Below are 21239 nucleotides of genomic sequence, written 5' to 3' on the forward strand. Positions count from 1 at the left end.
TACACTGTAAATACCTTTTATTTTGTGTCACTTTCTCAAGGACTAAATAAAAAAAAATGTGGGGGCGCTGTGAAGGTGGTAACTTTTCTTGTAGACCCTAAACTAACAGTGGATCTTGCTCGGATTCCTAGAGCTCTGTGAATATCAGCAGGTGATACAAGCATATAAAAACCATGTTTGACATAATATATTAAATAAGATTCAGGTCTTGTTTAATATAGTTATCAGTTGAGACCATATGAAAACCCTGGAAGGTTTTTTCTATCAATTTTTCCAAACAATGAAGATTAAGAAAAAAAATGCTAAAAATATATATAAAATAATACTACTATTGTGCTATTAATCAACTTAAGTGTTGTTGCCCTCTAGTGAAAATTCTGGAGTCTATTACTAAATACTGTATTTTGAGTTGGAAAATATTTATTCTAGAAATGTCTATGACCAGTCTCTATGATTTCTTTCAAGAGTTTAAAAATACTAATCTGGTTTGAAATTTTTATCCTTAAATATCAGTCATGATACAGAATTTTCCCTTTTTGTGGGTAGAGAGTAATATTTCTCTCACCCAGGACGGCTACTATACTATTACCATTGGTCCTTCTGTTAATCTTTATACTTCTGTCAGAGCTCTTAAAAAGGAGATTTTAGCTTTCTACTGTGCATGTTTGCCAGCTCCTGTTCCACCAGGCTCCTCATAAGAGCTACATCTCTTTTGGGGGGGGCTATTACAAATATATATTTTTGTGTTTGTTTACGTATGCAGTAGTGAATGCTATTCTGAAACACTGTGCCTTAGATTCATAGTCTAAACTGAGTGTGTTGACCTCTTTATTTGCTGGGTCTAAACAGATTTTGCTGGGTTTAAGTGTGGTTAATTGACATAACAGCTTGGATTGTGGTCTCTTATTGATCTTAATCTTAGCTTTAGAAAGGAGCATAAACACTGGCAAATAAAGTGTAAAAGTATAAGGCAGGCCAAGAAAGAATTTGAAGAGCAACTAGCTAAGGTCAAAAACTAAGAGCAAAAACTTTAAGTACAGCAGGAATCTTGCCAGTCAGTGGGGCCATTGGTTGATGGAGGTGCTAAAGGAGCACTCAAAGAAAACAAGGCTGTTGGGGAGAAGCTAAATGAATTATTTGCATCTGCAGTTAAGGCCAGAGATATGAGGGAGATTCCCACACCTCAGCCATTCTTTTTAGGTGAGAAGTCTGAGGAACTGTTCCAGATTGAGGTGTCTGTAGAGTGGGTTTTGGAACAAATTGATAAATTAAACAGTCACCAGGACCAGATGGCTTACCCAAGAGTTCTGAAGGAACTCAGATATGAAATTGCAGAACTACTAACTGGTATGTAACCTATTGCTTAAATCAGGCTCTCTACCAGATGCTGAAAGGCAAGCTAGTGTAACACTGAATTTAAAAAAAGCTCCAGAGGTGATCCTGACAATTATGAGCCAATAAGCCTAAATTCTGTACCAGGCAAATTGGTTTAAACTATAGTAAAGAACAGAATTATTGTGTTCACCTATGTGTCAGATATGTTGGAAGAGTCAGCACAGCTTTTGTAAAGGGAAATCATGCCTCACCAATCTATTAGAATTCTTTGAAGGGGTCAACAAACATGGACAAGGGTGATTCAGTGGATATAGTGTATTTGGACTTTCAGAAAGTGTTTGACAGGGTCTTTCACCAAGGCTCTTAAGCAAAGTAGGCAGTCCTAGGATAAAAGGGAAAGTCTCTTTTCATGGATCAGTAACTGGTTAAAAGGTAGGAAGGGGTAGGTGGGAATAAATGGTCATGTTTCACAATGGAGAGAGGTAAACAGCGGGGTCCCCCAACAATCTATACTGGGACCAGTGCCAGTCAATATACCGTATATACTTGTTCATAAGCCGAATTTTTTTAGTAAAAAAGGAAGCACCAGAGACGGGGGTCGGCTTATGAACGGGTATAGAGCGGGAGAGGTGGGACACAGCCCCTCCCCCCAACAGAGGGAGCAAGGAGACACAGCACAGCCAGTAGAGCCAGAAGGGAAGAAGCGGGGCCAGAGTCTCTCCGCTTCTGGCCACGCTGCTTTCCCCACAGCCTCCGAAGCAGCTGCAGCTCCGGGGCTACCAGGCTGCAGCCATGCTGCTCGGCCCCGCCCCCCAGAGCAGGCTGTGGCCGCCCAGCCTGCCGGAGCACGCAGCACCCACACCGCCCGGTCTGGCCCGCTGGAGCAGGCTGCAGCCAGGTCAGAGACATCCTCCCCAGATAAGGTGGGAAGGGATGGGATAGGGAGAATGTGGTGGTTCCAGGCTAGGGGTGGGGTCATGTAGGGGGTGGTCACAGGGGTTACTCTCCTGACTCCCACCTCCCTTCCCCCCCAAAAGTTCCCACCAGTTGCTGTCCCGGCCCGTCAGGGTAAGCAGCTTTGTTTACTTAGGTTTACCTCCATGCCTGCGGACTCTCAAGATAAACAAGCCATCTCGGCCCACCAGCGGCTTATCCTGATGGCCCGGGAGCCAAAGTTTGCAGACACCTGAATTATAGGGTTGACTTATGAATGGGTTCTACAAATTTTTTCCATTTTTACTTATGCATCTTGCGGGGGGGAGGGCTTATGAATGAACTGGCTTATGATCGAGTATATACGGTATTCATAATTATGAGCTGAAAAAAGGGATAAAGAGTGAGTTGGCAAAGCTTGCAGAATATACAAAATTATTAAAAAAAATTAAATCCAAAGCTGACTGCTAAGGGTTACAAAGTAATCTCACTAAAATGGGTGACTAGGTGGAAAAAAATTACAGATGAAATTCAGTGTTGATAAATGCAATGTAATGTATATTTGAAAACATAATCCCAACTATACATACAAAATGATGGGGTCTGGATTAGTTGTTACCACTCAAGAAAGAGATCTAGGAGTCATTGTGCATAGTACTCTGAAAACATCCACTCAATGTGTAGCAGGAGTCAAAAAAACAAACGATGATGGGAATCATTAGGAAAGGGATAGATAATAAGAGAGAAAATATAATATTGCCTCCATACAAATCCATGGTACATCCACACCTTGAATATTGCATGCAGTTGTGGTCACCCCATCTCAAAAAAGATGTATTAGAATTGGAAAAGGGAGAGAGAGAGAGAGAGGCAACCAAAATGATTAGGTGTATGGAAGAGCTTTTGTATGAAGGAAGATTAAAAAGACTGGGACTGTTCATCTTATAAAAACAATGACTAAGGGTGCAGGTATGCTAGAGGTCTATAAAATCATGAATGGTGTGGAGAAGTGAATAAGGAAGTGTTAGTTGTATACAACACAAGAACCTAGAGGTCACCCAGTGGAAATTAGTTGGCTGCAGGCTTAAAACAAACATAAGGAAGTACTTCTTCACACAATGCACAGTCAACTGGAACTTGTTCCCAAAAGATTTTGTGAAGGCCAAAAGTATAACAAGGTTCAAACAAGAATTAAACAAGTTCCTGGTGGATAGGTCCATTAATGGCTATTAACCAAAGTGGTAAGGGATGCAACCCCATGCTCTGGTTGTCCCTAAACCTCTGATAGCCAGAAGCTGGGACTGGTCAACAGGATGGATCACTTGATAAATTGCCCTGTTCTATTCATTCCCTCTGAAGCTTCTGGCACTGGGCTAGATGGACCATTGGTCTGACCCAGTATGGCCATTCTTATGTTTATTTGATTGACCAGCATTCTTCTGTCCTGTTGCTCATGAGGTCTTTTTGCATCATTTTACCTTTTCCGGTTTTCTGACATTCCAGGCCTTGTACTTAAGACTTCATACAAGAAATCAATTGGGGGTGAAAGGTGTTACTTTTATGTGAAAGCAGCAAATGTTCCTCTTGTTCCATGATACTGTTGTATTGAAAAAAGTAGCTTTTACAGGTGGCCTTTTCATTTTTCAGGAAACACTGCCTGGTTTTAAATGGATTGGAAGCAGAGTAAAAGATCTCCTAGACAATGGGAAAGAAGTTCTTTTTGCGTTTGAAGAGTCTATTGGTATGTACAATAATATATTCTAAAATATCTTAATGTGGAATGCTAGTAAACAATATTTTCTGTTCTAATGTACCTTGGTTATGACAAGGAATCCCGTAGGATTTGTTTCTCTTTAGTTTTCCTCTTTGCATTTTGTTGAACTGCATGTTGTTGTCAACATTAGTTAACAGAATGGCAGTCACTGTCATATCAAATGTTGTGTGGATGCTGCTGCTTAAGTCACAGTGGAGGACTGTGGCACTGTTTAAACTTCTAACAAGACAATCAGAAGATTTGTAGCATCCATACAGAATCTTGATGGACCAGATTGAGCTAATGTCCAGTCTTCAGTTCACTTGATAACATTCTCTGTAATGGATGTTGAATTTTTACTTTGCTTTGATTTTTTTTTTAATTTTTTGCTTACCAAACCACTTAGTGACTCTAGTTTACTTTTCAGTAAGGTGATCAAAAATAATCTACTTGCCAGATATGTTCAGATACTGTCACTTAACAGTCCTTTGAGAGGTCTTTAGACATTTGTAGTGTCTGACAGTTGATGTACCCAACAGTACATAACTAACTGCCAGCTCAACTAAAGCTCCATACCTGTGCATCCTTGTGTTAAGTTCCTGTCTCCACTGCAGCGTCCACTTTACTTTGTACATCATGAACATAGGAATCATATTAATGATCCATGTATTCTAGTATCCCGTCTCCAACAGTGGCCAGTACCAAGTGCTTCAGAACAATGTGCGAGAAATCCAATAGAGTACAGTTATGAAGTAGCCTGCTCGTGGTAATCGGGTGGGGAGGGGGCTTATTTTTTTTTCTACACAGTAATCGTTTAGTGTTTGGTTAATGCCTGGTATTTTCAAATAAGCTGAAGGGAGTATTCCTTCCAAAAACTGCTTCTATCTTATCTAAGGTTCCAGTGAATAGCAGACTGCAGAGTAACAGATGTTTGTAAAGCACTCTTTCAAACATAAAAACAAGAATGGCCATATTGGGTCAGACCAAAGTTCCATCTATCCCAGTACTCTGTCTTCTGACAGATGCCCCAGAGGGAATGAACAGAACAGGTAATCATCAAGTGATCCATCCCCTGTCACTCATTCCCAGCTTCTGGCAAACAGAGGTTGGGACACCACTCCTGCCCATCCTGGCTAATAGCCATTGATGGACCTAATCTCCATGGAAATACTAGAGAGACGAGGTGGGTGAGAAAATGTCTTTTATTGGACAAACTTCTGTTGGTGAAAGAGAAGCTACATGGAGTCGGACCTGAAGAAGAATCTGTGTAACTCGAATGCTTCTCTTTCATCTTTTCTTTCTAATATCCTGGGGTCAACACAGCTACAACATCTGTAAAACACTGTTAATTTTCTGTTAGGTAACTTGTAATACCTTCAAAACCAAAAGAAGGATAAGAGGAGATATGATTGCACTCTTTAAATATATCAGAGGGATAAACACCAGGGAAGGAGAGGAATTATTTCAGCTCAGTGCTAATGTGGACACGAGGACAAACGGATATAAATTGTCAGTCAGGAAATTTAGGCTTGAAATTAGACGAAGGTTTCTAACCATCAAAGGAGTGCAATTCTGGAACAGCCTACCAAAGGAAACAGTGGGGGCGAAGGACCTCCATGACTTTAAGATTAAGCTAGATAAGTTTATGGAGGAGATGGTATGATAGGATAACGGGCTTAGTCAATAGGTCAATTAAGTGCCACACTGGTAATTAGTACAATGGGTCAATGATAGGATATTGTTAGCCTTTTTCCAGAGGGTATGGCTGGAGAGTCTTGCCCGCATGCTCGGGGTTCAGCTGACCGCCATATTTGGGGTCGGGAAGGAATTTTCCTCCAGGGTAGATTGGCAGTGGCCCTGGAGGTTTTTCGCCTTCCTCCGAAGCATGGGGCAGGGGTCGCTTGCTTAAGGAGTGGGTGGATCGGCTTATGTGGCCTGCATCTTGCAGGAGGTCAGACTAGATGATCATAATGGTCCCTTCTGATCTTGAATTCTATGATTCTATGATTCATAGTTGGCAATTCTTCTATAGTACCTTTCATCTGAGGCTCTCTGAGCACTTCACAAACAAAGCCTGTTGACAACCCTTAGAGTGGATAAGGACTATATAGGGTGCACTTCAGCTATGGAAATTCATTCACCTCTTAGATGGAACAGGGCAATTGATTAGCAGCACATAGTAACATATCAGTTTAGCACAGGAAGTAGATCCAGTTAAAAGTGAAAGTAGAGGAAGCAGATGGCAGTTATCCAAATTGGATTGAACATCCCTGATTTTACATAAAATGTAGAGGGATCTTTAACAACTGCAAAAAGTCAAGACCTTGATTTTAAGATGTCCTCCAAAAGATTACACATCTGGCAGCACTGTGGGGCATTGATTCATGATTGACTTGTGGGACTAGTTCTGCTTACGAAATCACTGGCAACACTCCCTGCAGCACACAAGTTTACTTGCTCAAACTAACCCTGCTTAGTGTGCGAGATCTGAGGGGGATTGTAGCATAGCATGGTAAGACTATAGGCTTCTGTCTACCTGAAACCAATAGGTTGTTCCATACATCTTCCCACCCCCATAACTCTTAGGCTGGCTAGCATACTGGGTAGATGGGTGTAGCATATGCATAGGAAGAATGGCAGCAGTTGGACATGTGTTTAGTCTTGTGTGCACAAAGGGCATCTGAAGTTTTAACACTTCACCCAAATAAAACAAATGGAAATCTATGGAGAGAACTGCTCTGAACACTAGTCTTGTGATTGTCAGGTTTCATGTGTGGCACATCAGTGTTGGATAAGGATGGCGTGAGTGCAGCTGTGGTTATAGCTGAAATGGCATCTTATCTGGAAACCAAGAACCTAACATTGGCACAGCAACTAACTGAAATATATGAAATGTAAGTTCTGTTTTTTAACATGCTCTACTTTCCTTTATGATTTTTTTCTGAGCTTTGCGTAATCAAACATAATCTCCTAAGCACTATCAAAATCAGAACAGTATCTGTCACTTGCTAATAGGACACATTTTCTTCTGTACAAAATAAGTCAAAATAAAACATTAATACCATATAAATGTAAACTGGATTAATGTACATTAAATGTGTGTGTATTGTTCAGAGAAATATGATGCTTGTCAACTGTGTTTGATACAGATAACATGGTGATTAGGATGGGGAAGAGGGAAGGATATTAAAAACTTGGCTGAGAATAAATATCAGAAAGAGTCTGTGTTTTTAGTTAATTGTCATCTTAGTCAATCTACTATTAAATGAGTTAAATATTACACTTCTACCTACTAATTTTTGCTTGTTTAAACTTCTTGCAAGAGAAGTTCTGACCTCTTGTTGAGGTTCTTTTCATATTGTGTTTAAAGAGGGAGGGCAAATGAAGTATAGAAGTCCAAGCAGAATCAAGAGGTGTGGAGGAACTAAATACAATGGCATATTTAGAGTATATTCATGATTTCCAGAAAATCACAAGGTTTTTAAAATTAACAGTGAGCTCTGCATCTGAAAATAAGTGTTTTGGGGACACATGCTTTTTTTTTTATTTATTTATTTTAAAGTTAACTACTTGTAATTAGATCTGATTAGTCTTTACAGAGTGAGTTCCTTTAACCTTACTGAAGGACGGTTTTATGAAAAGCATTAGACATAAAATGCCTTGACTTGCTGGAATCAGTTTAAAAACCTCTCTGGCTCACTTCAACACTTCCTGTCCTTGAGGTAGACACAGAATTGCATACAGGTCACATTAGAGGATAGTCCTTAAGAATTGAGGAAGCCTAGTCAGCTCTGAATTGGCATCTTAAAAGATTGTGTAAGAATAGAGGTTTGCCCTGGGTCTGTCCTGAGAAAAAATGATTTCTTAACCTAACAGTGGGAGATGTGTTGGTTATCCTCCCTTCTGTATTTTAGTGGCGCTCTGCGTATCTCCTTGTAAACTGCTTGGCGTGTAAACTAACTTGACTTATGCCTCTTTATTCCATGTGGACCACAGGACCTTCATGGCTGCCTTCCATCTTTGACAGTCTCTTGCTGCAGGCATAGCTTCTGCTCATGTCACTTTAATAGCTTTTGGTTCTCCTTCATTGTGATTTTCCAAGTTGTCCTTGGTTTACCTCATTGTCTTTTTGCCCTTGGGATTCCAGTCCAGCATCTGTCTTGCTATGTTTGGTTCTTTCCTCCTTGTGTATCCTCTCCATCTCCATTTTGTTCCATAATTTCCAATCCTGTCAGGGTTTAAAGATGCTATATACATGTAAAAAAATACTCTGGGGGGTACTAAGAAAATACCTCTTTATTTGAAGTGTGTGCTAGTTAGATTGAAACAGCTTGATTTGGATTAGTTAGGCTGTACCCTATGGCGAGCTAAGGTTTATCACATACAGTAACCACTTAACGGAATAATTGAAAACCTTGGATTTGCAGTTAAATCTCAGGGAAACTGATGCATTTTTGTTTCAAGATCTGAAATTCTGGGCTTGTATCAATATTTGGTTCACTATAAGTTTTCACATGTATCTTACTTTTCCCCTATACCCAATACTGCTTGAGGCTCTGTTATGTTAGGTGCTATATAAACACATTGGTCCCTAGAGAGCTTAGCTTCTAAAAAGGAAGTGGTAGTCACCTGTTTAATTTGAAAATCAAGTTGCTGTCTTTGCTATTGCCTTTGGATTAGCCTTTGTTTTTTAAATATCTCCCATCACAGTGCTGCTTCTGGCCACTGTTCTGACTGCTGCTGAACTGAGTTCACTCTGTCACGTGTGGATTGTGGCAGGACTAACTCAGTGCAGAGCAGGTTTGGAGAATACCGGCAAGGGGCAACGCAGAGGTAGGAAATTTACAGTGCCTTTCCAAAGGCACAGTGGGGAAAAATGGAGGAGAATGTAGTAGAAGGTGAGGAAGGAGCGATGTGGCAAAAATTAGGCTTCTGTGGGTCCAGAAAGGAGCAGTTAGAGGAGTGTGTGGAGGCTTGGGGTCCCAAGGAATAGAGAAGGCTTATGGATCCAGACCAGGAATAGCAACATGGAGGTAGGTGTTGGATCAGGTCTCTGCCCCAGGCACAATTTTTTAGGTTCCAAACAGAGATCCTATATTTTTAGTGGCATGAATTTCAAGTTCTTCTCTCAGCTGGATTCAGTCCATTTCTGTGACTATGAAGGGTTATTGTCCTTCATTACCGACCCTCACTTTAGGGTGAATTGGTGAAGTTCAGTGGCTTTGGGCCTGCAAACAGGCTGAGACCATCGTACATCATTTTACATTATCTAGGCCAGTGGTCTCCAAACTTTTTTGATCACATACCCGTATCAGTAAAAAAATTTTGAGCACGCACCCCCTGCCGCGCTGGCTCTACCATTTTTGCCGAAGTGCAAAAAAGGCCACTCGGGCTCCCACCTGAACTGCCGAAGTGCAGCCAAAAAAAAAAACAAAAAACCGCTCCTCCTGCCACGCACCCCCAAGGATCCTCTTGCGCGCACTCCACTTAAGCTAGACCAGTGGTCTCCAATTTTTTAAAATCCGAAGGCCTTGAAATATTCTAAAGTAAGCTTGGTTTTCAAAAAATGCAGTGAAATCTGCTTGAAAGATCCAGTGTCTGCATAATACTGTGTGCATCCTCCATGAATATGGAGAATCATGGTCACTGTTCTGAATAGCTGATCACTCTGTAGACTTAAAGTGTGCAGAAGACTGTGACTCTTGTAATTAAAATAATAATTTTCCTTGTAGGTATGGATATCACATTTCAAAGACCTCCTATTTCTTGTGCTATGAACCTTCTACTATCAAAAGAGTATTCGAAAAGCTTCGGAATTTTGATTCCCCAAAATCTTATCCAAAGTCTTGTGGCGCTTATGGTATATTACACGTACGGGATGTTACCACTGGCTATGACAGCAGCCAGCTTAATAAGAAATCGGTGAGTTACACGATACTTTGAGGAAAAAATTAGTCTAGTGACTAACGTTTTAACCCTTTGACAAGATGTTTTCCGAGCCTGTGCATGAATACATTAAGTTGATTTTATGATACAGAATGATGCCAAACATCCAGTATTTGGGATATAAACGTAGGGTTTGTCTACGCTTAAACCACAGTGACACGGCTGTAGCGCTTCAGTGTAGACCAAGGGTGGGCAAACCTTTTTTGGCTCAAGGGCCACATTGGGGTTGCAAAACTGTATGGAGGGCTGGGTAGGGAAGGCTGTGCCTCCCCAAACTGCCTGGTCCCTTCCCACTTCCACTTCCAGCCCCCTGACTGCCCCCCTCAGAACTTCCGACCCCGTTGTTCCCCACCTCCAGACTGCCCCCCACCCCCACAGAACCTCCATCCCAACCAACCGCCCCCTGTGCCCTGACAGCCCCAACCCAATCCACACCCCCGCCTCCTGACAGAGCCCCATGCCTATCCAAGCCCCCCCATTCCCTGACCGCCTCCAACCCCCACAGAACCTCTGCCCCAACCAACCGCTCCCTGTCCCCTGACTTCCCCTGGGACCCCGCGCTCCTTATACAACCTCCTGGCCCTGGCCCACTTGCCATGCAGAGTTGCATGTCTGGCTGCCGCACCACCCAGAGCTAGACTCGCTGCCGCTCTGATCAGCAGGAGCGCACAGCTCCGCCGCCTAGAGCACCCGTGTGGCGGCGTGACTGCGGGGGAAGAGCGGGGGAAGGGCTGGGGGGTAGCCTCCGTAGCCGGGAGCTCAGGGGCCGGGCAGGATGGTCTCGCGGGCTGTAGTTTGCCCACCTCTGTTGTAGACACTACCTGTGTTGACAGGAGGGATTCTCCCATCAGTGGAAGTAATCCACCTCCCCATGAGGCGGTAGCTACGTTCATGGAAGAATTCTTATATATTGTATGTTTTCTTGAAAATACAGTGATGCAGACAATTTAAATCTATCACATTAATTAAAGTCTGCCCAATGCCCTTTCCACATAAGTACTGATTTCATTATAATGTAACTGAACCGTGTTTGGTGAGATATGAACAAGCATCCATCCTGTGAAGTTTTTTAGCTATGTTCCCAATCAAACTTTTAAAAGCAAATAGCTGTAAATGAAACACAGAGATTTACAACCATGTTTTTATTCAAGATGCTGATTAAAGGAAACTCATTTAAGTTACAGAAAAGCTCAGTAGCTTCAAGGTAATTTAAACACCTTTGATTTAAAGGATACCATCAGTGGATAAAATCTTGAATATTATTTAAACAATGGAATTATTCACTAATTTTTAAATTTACACTAACATAGCCACAATTTAATTAAAATAGTTTTACATCTGGATAATTAAGGCCTGGTCTGTATTAGAAAATTAGATTGGTTTAACTACATCAGTCAGAGGCATGTGAAAAATCCACACTCCGGAGCAGTGTTGTTAAATTGGCTTAAGTCCCCATGTAGACAGCACCAGGTCGTCGGAAACTAATTTTCTTATTGATCACTTGTTCACATTGTGTCAGTTTGTATGCAGTGCATAATACTTAGTATAGCAGGGAGGGGAGATGCATGTTGTTTGTACAGATTAAAATGATGATGATTGATGATGATGTTCCATTAGGTGTTGCCTACGAGTAAAAACAGTCAAATGATCACCTTCACTTTTCAAAATGGGTGTGTTGCCACCCTCCGGACAAGTGGAACTGAGCCAAAGATCAAGTACTATGCAGAGATGTGTGCGCGGCCTGAGCAGAGGTGAGGGTTTCCGCTTTCCACGTTGTGTCAACACTTGGTTTGCTGAATCGCTGTCTTTTTTTCTGTACAATCTTTATTCCTTTTGCTTGACCGGCCAGTACTTTTGCATGGTGAGTATTGGAGCTGCACCCATCTCATTCAAAATATTTCCACAGGCCTGTAAGTGAATAGGCATTAGGAGAGACGCGTTCTCCAAAGATAAAAGCTTCCCCACCCTAGTTGCTGGGTGTAATGCACATGACTTGACGGACAGATGTTGAGGGTTTCGGGCTGTTAAGCTGCCTCCCCAGCCACTGGCATGCATGGATCAGCTCATGAGGCTTAATGCTAGCACTGTGTTAGCAGTGGATAAAATGGACAAGAGTTGAATTTCAGTCGTCTGCTGCTGCAAAACCCCTTCCCCCCCCCCCAAAAAAAATTTTTTTCATCCTGGAGCAAAGGCTTTTCTTTGACTCCTAGTCAAGCTCTGCTCATTCGGAAAGATCCATGAACTGTAGTAGACACCCACCCACCTGCCTCTTAGGGATCACACTATTGCACCTCACGTTATCTGGCGATGAAATCTTCGGTAAGTTGCGCATATGAAACTCTCCTCCCTCTGATAGCCAATCTGGTTCACCCCTTCCCACTTCTTTTAAAAGAACAGACAAGCCCCCCCCTCCTTTTTAGTATCCCAAGTGCCTTTTTTGGGGAGAAGCATTTTATACCACCACATACCATCTATAGCATCGTGTTTATTGCTCTTGGAAGGGGAAGGAGTTTAGGGTGGCCACACTACTCTCAAGTGAGAGCCACTCACACCTAGATTTTACTTTTTCAAACTTGGGAGGGTCTTAAAGACACACACTTCAAGTGGCCTTATTTTCAGGGTACCAAGCATGCTCATTCCACACAGTCAATCAGAGCAATGGATGTTCTGCCCTTGGGAAAGTCGGGTCAGTTACTTAGGCACCTATGTTCATATTTATGCAGGTACTTTTTGGTCTCCAAGTTTGAATATATTTAACTTCCAGTTTACACATTGCGGTTAGTAGCTGTTTATCTTATTGAGGTCCTTGAATAGATTTTCTGTTTAACTAGGGCTCAGGCAATAGCAACTCGAAGTGGCAGACATTATGAACACTAATTTTCTGAATGTCAGTTCTTGCCAGTTCTTTATTTGATTGGTGCATGTTATCTCTTTCTATGTACTCATGTGGATGCTTTCCCTTAATGCATGTTAGTTTGGGAGTTCTCAATCCACTTAAGACTGTTTTTCTTTAAATCTGGAACTGGGCCAACAGGCTGATTTTTGTTATACTTCTGATCGATTTTAACTGCTCAAGAGAGGAAGGTGCAGAAAATAACTGAGGCAAACTCTCTTTGTATACCCAGTAATCTGCCAGCAAAGGCACTGTGCCTGCCCTGGAGAGCATACTGACATACATGGTGCCAGTGAGGGTCATAAATGGACAAGAACAGCGTAGAGAGGAATGACAATAAACCAGTTACTCAGTAAAAGGCCTGATTTAAACACCACTGCTGTTAATGGCAAGACTCCATTGGCTTGTTTGGGCTTTGGCTCAGACCCCTAAAGTGTGTGCACATCTTGCTGGTTTGTTTTGTTTTAGTAACCAATTTTCTATAAAGGATTAGAGATTGAAATGGATAGGAAGAATATCTGCATTTACTTTCCAGGATAGAAATTAGAAAGACTATCAAGCCGTTCTACTCTAGAGCATAAGATGATCAGCAGCTGCTGATCAGAAAGGCACTTCCTCCCCTGATATAATAGCACTGCTCAGCTAGGTGAATGGTAGAGGTTGAATGCTTCCCTCTGAAGCATTATTCTTTGGTCTCTATCAGGAACTGAGTACTATACTACGCTAGATGTACTCTTCTGTTTCAGTGTTAGTTTATATTTTAAGTTTTCAAGGGTTAAAGAGCAACCAGTCTCTTTTGGGTTCCTGGGCACGGTCAAAATGGCCAAAACTGATCTAAACAGGACAGAAACTAGTTTGACCTATTTCTACTTAATATCCGATTGAGTGAGTCAGTTCCTCTTGCATCCAGTGGAAATATACTGTACAACAGGGAGTAGCAGGAGAGACATGCTGTTCTTTTTAATGGATTTGGTCTTGATTTTCTTCCCTTGCTGCTTTCATTAATTAGATTTCATAGGAGTTAAGGCCAGAAGGGGATCATTACATCATCTATTCTGACCATTTGTTATCGTAGGCCCTTAAATTTCACTATGTTGAGCCCAGTAACTTGTTGGACTAACTAAAGCATATCTTCCAGACGGCCTTCTTGATTTGAAGACTCCAAGACACTGAGAATTCACCACTTCCCTGGTAGTTTGTTCCAATGGTTAATCCCTCTGTGTTTCAGATTTGTGCCCATTTTGAATTTCTCTGGCTTCAGTTTCCAGCCACTAGTTCTTATTATGTTTTTCCTTGCTAGATTAAAGAGCCCTTTAGCACACAATATTTTCTGCCTAGGAAGGTGCTTGTATATACTGTAATCAAGGTCACCTCTCAATCCTCTTTTTTGTAAAGTAAACAGATTGACTCTAAGTCTGGAAGCTCAGAAGTAGGAACATTACAATTAGCTGAAGGGCAAGAAGACTTCTAAGGCACTTTTTGAGGTTTTTGAAATCTAATCAAACTCAGTTTGTTAAAGTGTTTAGAGCTGCCTTTTTTGGGATAGATCACTTGATATTACTCTAACATTTGATTTCTCACTCTAGTGACACAACCTTTCTGGAAGACCAACTACAGAAAGTCATTGAAGCTTTGATTGAGAATTTTTTGGAGCCCAGTAAGAATGGACTGATCTGGCGTTCCGTGTAGATCTCCTCCAACAGTTTGTTGTAGAAGTGACTCTCCTTGTGCTGTATCATGTGGAACAAAGGAACCAAGATCAGAACTCCATTTAGCATTAATTGTGTGTACGTGCGTGTGTCAGTTACCTAACTGGCTAAATTCTTAAAACCAATAAAGAGGCAGCATCTTTTTGTCAGTTTTCCAGCAAAAAGCTATGGCTGGCAAATTGATTTGGTGGAGTTAATATCTACAGTTTCATGTTCTTTTGACCAAAAGACATGTGTACATTAGCATAATGAAGTCAACTCCTGTAGTTCAAAATGTAGCACTCCAGAGGGTTAAGACTGCTAAACTCTGCTGTAGCGTAAGTCACCGAGTTTCACGGTGAATGCACCTTTTGATTTGAAAAGACTTGAATTCAAAAAGTTCTGTTAGTCATAAGTGTATTTGAAGGGAATTAGCAATCACATAAGACTGACAAAATGAGCCAGCTTCTTCATTGCTGTGGAGTGTGTAGGTATCATTTACTGTTACAGGTCTTAATTTACACGTATGTTAAAATAGAGTTTAGTATTTAAACTGTCTAGTATAGACAGGTTGTTATACGGTTTTCAGCCATTTAAATATCCTAGTATTAGAGAGGCTCTTGGTGCATTGTATTTTTTTCCTGTGTATCTTAAAATACTGATGTTTACTTAACGGTGAAACAATAGTGGCAACTCCATGCAATTTGATTCACAGCTTGGTTTTTGACTGATCAAACGGCGCCTTTCCAGGATGCCCTAATCAGGGGAAATAATCTCTGTGTCTTGTTTAAATTAGTGATTCTAACCACCAGAGGCCCATTGAGCATAGTTTAATCAGTTAGCTTTCTTTCATTTTATAAAACTCTCCCAAAATATTCTGGATCTCATTCTACGGTATCTAAAAGCAGGCTGTTCTAAAATATAGATGCCTTGTGAATGCAGTTTTGGGAGGACTATGTGAAAATCCAGTTAATATTTCTCTAACATCTTGAAACTACAGTGTCCATGTTTTCTGCTCACTTATGAGAGAGGAAGCTAATGGAGGTGAAACATGGGCTCTGTGTATTCACCCCTTTACTCTCACTTTTCTTCACTTACAGTTGCATCTACAAATTTAGCTCCTGATATTGCCTGCCTGTAAATATTCAATCCTTCCTCTAAACTCACTTTAATTATCTGTTTGTGTCAATGTTCAGCTATTATTCCTAATTATATAATTCCTAACTAGTCCTTTACTCTGCTTTGACTAGAACCTGGTTTTCTTAATGTGGAAAGTCTTCGGAAGGTTGCTATGAGCACCTGGTCTGGGAAAAGTGCATTTTAAAAAGCACACTGCTTCCCTGTTCGGCCTCCTCTGGATGCTCATGTCCCTGGGGTGCAGACTAATGCTTGACACTTTGTCTTTCTAAACTGGTGATAGAAATCTCTAAAATAAAACTCTGATGCTCTGGACATCTAGCCACTATGGTACTAAAATAGACTAAGTGGAACAATTGAACACATAACTACATAGTATGGTGTCTAATGCCCAAACATGGTTATAGGACTCTAGTAATATCTTTTTTGATTAATCAGCTCTAAATCAGTGATTAGCTGAGTTCATAAATCCCAAGAGGCACTTGTTTAAACCATTGTTTGCCACTATTGTTAAACCTTTGAATTTGTCCTCTATTATACCCTTATAGCTAGGTTCTGTAGGACAGTGCAGAACGATGCTGTACATATCTCAGCTAGGCAGATATAAAGGACAACATGTTTTCTGTTTCTGTGTAGATATTGGATATGTTATGCTGACAGAGGCTTTGCACTATGACCATAAATACATATTTTAGCTATATATGAATGTACATGTACTGCAGGAAGTTGTCGCACAGATTCTTATTTTCAAGCAATGTTTATTTATTTTTTTATTTTAAGTGATATTTCCAAGTTGTCCACACAATTGAGTGAAATTTCTCTTATGCCAAAAAGGGTCCTTTCCCTTGATTATTGTATATTTGTGAGCGCGATAGTTGGGGGGAGGGAGAAATGGGTGAAAGCAATGAAGCTTTACTGCTTTCACAATATTGCACAGAATTGGAAGGTATCCAAAGATATGTGGGGCAAGTCTTCTTAAGTTGCTGCTTGGACTTTGCATTTTTTTTTTCTGATGGAAGTTAAACTTCAGACCTGATTCTGGTCCCACTAAAGTGAGTGGAAGCATTGCCATTAATTACATTGGCAGCAGGATCAAGTCCTTGGGGTTTTGAATCTTTTTTTTTTTTTTTTGTAATTCAGAAGAGAACAATTAATTTTTTGTTTGCGTGGTTTGAACAAAGCTAAACATTAAAGGTGTATGAAGTTGTGTATGTGGATAGACCAGCTTTGGGTATGGTGTAGCACATAGAATTGTGTAAGGCTTTGAGATCTGCTTTCCTGGTCTGAATTAGGGATGCAAAAGTTTAACTGGATAACCGATAAGCTTGATGCTTATCGGTTTCAGTTAACGATTAAACTCTGCTGTTGCCTCACATGCCTGGGGTCCCGGCTGCCTCCCCAAGGTCCCGGCTGCCACCCCACACACGCAAATGCTGGGCACCAGCAGCAGCCAGGACCCCACATAAAACATGGGGTTGCTACAGCACCCTCCGCATCTCTAGTTCCCTGGTTAAACATTTAACCAATAGAATTTTAATAGGTTACACGGTTACTTTTTTTACACGTTATTTACATCCCTAGTCTGAATCTCATCCAGTATTAGATAAATCTTAACATGTGCACCAGGCCATTGAACACGTACAAGATGCAGGTTTTAAAATGCTTTTGAGACTGGCTGAATCTGGCGGAGCTGAGTATCAGTGGTTTTCTTAAACTGATGACTAGGCCCTTAGTTCTTAAGCAGTAATCATGGAGGAAGTGCTTTGGAAGGTGGGCAAGTAGGGCACCAGAATGACTGTATTCGAAGGGTATAATAATTACTGCTGTTTAATCTGCTGCTACCATTGTTTTCCATTGATGTGTCTAATGCTTGAAGTATCCCTACTATTCCATTTGGAGAAGTTGTTTTCTTTCCTTTCTCTGCATTCCCTCCCCTACTTTTGTTACTGTGAAAGATGATCATCTTGTTACCTCACTGCTGAGTAACTTTTTGCTGTACCTACTGCCTCAGCACTTTGAACTTGTGCACAATCTGGTTTCAGTTATGGGCGTTTTTAATAGTTTTGTTTGTATTGTAGAAATATTTAAACTGTGTGTGGGGAGGGGACTAATTCTAAACCGAACCAGTTCTTTTTTTGTCTGGATGTTTACTGACTTACAGCGCTTCCTGTTGATAAGATGCATTTTTAAAGCTTGGTGTGGAGCGATTCATCAGGTATGATAGAGCCAGTGATTATTTGTGTCCAGCATTTGAATAGTTTCATTCATTATTTTATTTTTTTGCACTGCTGCATACAGAGGCCTAATCTTATCCCATTCAAGTCTGTGGCAGAACTTCCATGGGACTAGGATATGATCCTTTAAAGCATAAGAAATTTGCCAGGCAAGTTGACACTATTTATAATACACCTCTTCTATTTGTGTTTTTTATAAGCCCCATCTTCTTCAGAATGTGAAGTGCTTGCTGTTCAGTTAGTAAAAGGAAATCAACAGCTGTTATCCACCTCCCTCAGTGGTAACATCACTGCTTGTCATAGCTCTGGAGGAGACTTGGAGCTGCAGCAGGAGTGGATAGCAAAAGCTGTTAATGCGTGCTTCCCCTCTCTCCTGGCAGTGCAGCACTGAATGACTACAGGTATGTTCTTAAGCAAAATGTAGGTGAACCTCTTACTGTAGTTAGAAGTACAATTACTTCCTCTTCTGTCTTTGTAGTCAGGATGCTTTCCCATTAAAATGGGACTGAATAAATGGAATACACTAAAATGATCTTTCTCAGCTGACGGCTGAACCTGATACAGTTCACTTGCAGGGTTCACTGCTCGTGTTTTGATTCAATAAGACTTGAATGGGAATTAACTAGAGGTTTTGGCAGAGGGAAGCCCACAAGAGAAGGCATACACTGATGTGCCCTTAGAATGCAAGCCCAATCATGGACTCTCAGGGCTTTTTGTCTTTGTGTATATGACAGAGGACTTCAGTGAAGGGAAGCGACCTGAGGGGGAGCCAGTCTTATACTGGGTTGATCTTGTAACCCTTTAGCGACAAGATTGCTCTGCGTTTGTATTTAGTGCGATACCCAGTTTCCCCTTATGGCTTGAGAAGAGGGCATTTCCTCCCTCAGTGTGGTTGGCGCAGGTTGGTTAAATGCTGGCTAACTTTGGTTTGAAGTCTGGGGTAGTCTACGATAACACACAGCAGCAACATCCCCTTACCGGCCACATGCAGCTCTGGGGTGGGCTTAAGCTTTGCATTCATCCATTCGCAGGGTGCCTGCCCGCAGAGGTGCCAGCAATAATTTTATCCCTGGTACTGCAATGCTCAGGTAGCACCTTTATTCCCTTTATTCTTCTGCTCTCAGCCAGTGCCCCCCTAGTATTCCTGAACTCTGCCTCTCCACCAGTGTTGGCTTTTGCTCCCTATAGGTGGGGGCGAGGGATGTTTTATGAAGCACCCTGAGTTCTAGGAACTGTCTTGAAACTTTTGCATGGAAAGCAAGACCGTGGTCGCTGCTAGCTTCAGGCAGGGCAAAGCCCCCAGTGCTAAGTAATGAACAAAGTAACCTGCTGAGTAAAGTTTAGGCCTACTCCTAAAACTGGCTGTGTGTGGGCATACCTCTGTTCTTCCCCCCCACCCCCCCAGCCCCGTTAAAGTGAGATGAGCCTCCCCCCCCACACACACACATTGTAGGATCAGGGCCCTATGGGTTTACGGCTTCTTGCTTTGAGATGTATTTGAGACTCTATCTAGGCAGTCTCTGACCTGAAATGGCAGAGGCATTTGCCAAGACGCTGCTCTTCTACCACAGGAGCAATTCCTTTGCATTTAGATCAAGGGCCAAATCCTGTCTCCCTTTCTCCATGAAAGGCCCCAAGCTCAGTGTTCTGCTACAGGGAGGTGTCTGGAGCCTGTGAATGGGCTTTCTGCTCCCCACACCAGAGTGCAGCGCAGAAGCAGTGATGGCTACTGCAAAGTCTGGGTTGTAGGGAGTCTGCTGTCACTCCACAGCCTGAGGGACAGAAGGATCCCAGTCCTCCATGCCGAGCCCAGCTACTTGGCCTCAGCACAAGGGCGAAGATTTTTGCCATTGTTCAGGAAATTATTGATCCTTAAAGATCAAGTGAGGATTTGAATCAGCGCTCCTGATGGACATTTCTTTCATTGATTTTTTTTTTTTGACCTAGAACTTTTAAAAGGCACAAACATTTGTGAGCACTTCTTACCACGCCCAAGGGAAGAGATGGGTGCTGTTTGCCTGGGGAAGTCCAGGCATTCCGAGCTCCTCAGATTCCCAGTGTGAGTATAGCAGCTATTTCCAATGAATGCTCAATGGCTGATTCTTCCAGGATGACAGCACCCACAATACCTAAAGTCATTGCTCTCGATTTAGAACCCAGAAGTGTTAGATCTGTTAACTATTCTTGTTCCATTTGCTACTCCAAATGCCTTTTCTTTTAAGAAATCGGGGTGTATTATAAATACAGACTGAGAATTTGCACTTTTTTCTGAAGTATTTCTGTATGGATTACTATGTGGATTTAGCTGAATGAAGTGTTGTAACTAATAAAGCATTCTCTTCGTAGTAGCAAATCTCCGTGTGATTCTTTGGTGTTTGTTAGTGTTTCTTTAACGCTGCGTGTGAATCAGTGTTGAATCATGTGTATTATTTAGGAATGCTTTTTAATTGATCCAGGGGGAAAATTGTAATGTAAACAATTCCTAAATATTTGACCAGCTCCAATCTGAGATACAATATACAAGATTATTTACAGTGGCGAAACAACAGAATTTAGTCTCGATACATCTGTTTTGTAATAGTGGAGGTAATTTTAATAGCTTTGGTACTTGTTACCAAGCAAACAAACATGTACATAACAGACATAGTTGACTTTCCAAAAAAAAAAAATGGGCTGAAATGGAGAGCACATACTCTATCAGTTCAGATCTAAGACTGGAATAGCTTGTATGTGAAGTGGTGGAAACCCCTATTATTTGAGTCATTTTACGGTAGGCTGGACAAAGCCCTGCAAAAGCATAGGGAACAGGGAACTGGATTAGATAGCATGATGGGTAAAATTGTGTCCAACTCCCATTGAAATTCAGTGAGACTTAGGCATGTTTGAAAATTTTTCCCAGCAGGTCTCTTCCATTTCTGCCTTCTGATTCTAGTTTAAACTGGAAGACAGTGGAAAATTGACACAATGTCTTATTCTCAATGCAAGGGGAGGGTTTGGTGATCTTAAGCATCAGATTTGAAATATTTAGGTTCCCAGGAACAGGATCTAATCAACACATCCTCCTCTCTGATCAAGGTAAAACTTGTTCTGTGAAGGTTAATGTAGTAGGATATTTCATAAGAGACTGTAAATTGAGGTCTTGGGATGGTAGTTTTCCATGGCACTTCTTCCAAAATGTTTTCATTTGGGCCTTCTGGGCACTACTGCAACACAGTCAAGATTCAGGAGGTTTCATTGTGCTAAGCACTGCATGCACCCAATGAAAACAGACCCTGCCCCAAAGAGCTTACATACCGAACAGAGAAAGGATTTACCTAGTA

The 21239-nt window shown here is 41.5% G+C and overlaps 1 protein-coding gene across 3 annotated transcripts in view; it reads left to right on the forward strand.

Moving 5' to 3' along the window:
- PGM2L1 (phosphoglucomutase 2 like 1) overlaps positions 1–20272 on the forward strand; it is a 78893-nt gene extending 58621 nt beyond the window's left edge. Inside the window, exons 10-15 of one of the 3 annotated variants that reach the window (XR_006580802.1) lie at positions 3916–4009; positions 6786–6915; positions 9754–9943; positions 11585–11718; positions 14447–18320; positions 19867–20272. Coding sequence is in view for 1 of the 3 variants with exons in the window: in XM_045022682.1 (XP_044878617.1) it covers positions 3916–4009; positions 6786–6915; positions 9754–9943; positions 11585–11718; positions 14447–14549 (651 nt within the window). In the remaining 2 variants the exon portion in view is untranslated. Of the gene's footprint in view, positions 1–3915; positions 4010–6785; positions 6916–9753; positions 9944–11584; positions 11719–14446 lie in introns of all 3 variants that reach the window. The other 2 variants (XR_006580800.1, XM_045022682.1) reach the window with 2 other exon arrangements.
- Positions 20273–21239: the final 967 nt, after the last annotated feature.

This window comes from Mauremys mutica, chromosome 1 (assembly GCF_020497125.1).
Source record: "Mauremys mutica isolate MM-2020 ecotype Southern chromosome 1, ASM2049712v1, whole genome shotgun sequence".
Lineage (NCBI taxonomy): Eukaryota > Metazoa > Chordata > Testudines > Geoemydidae > Mauremys > Mauremys mutica.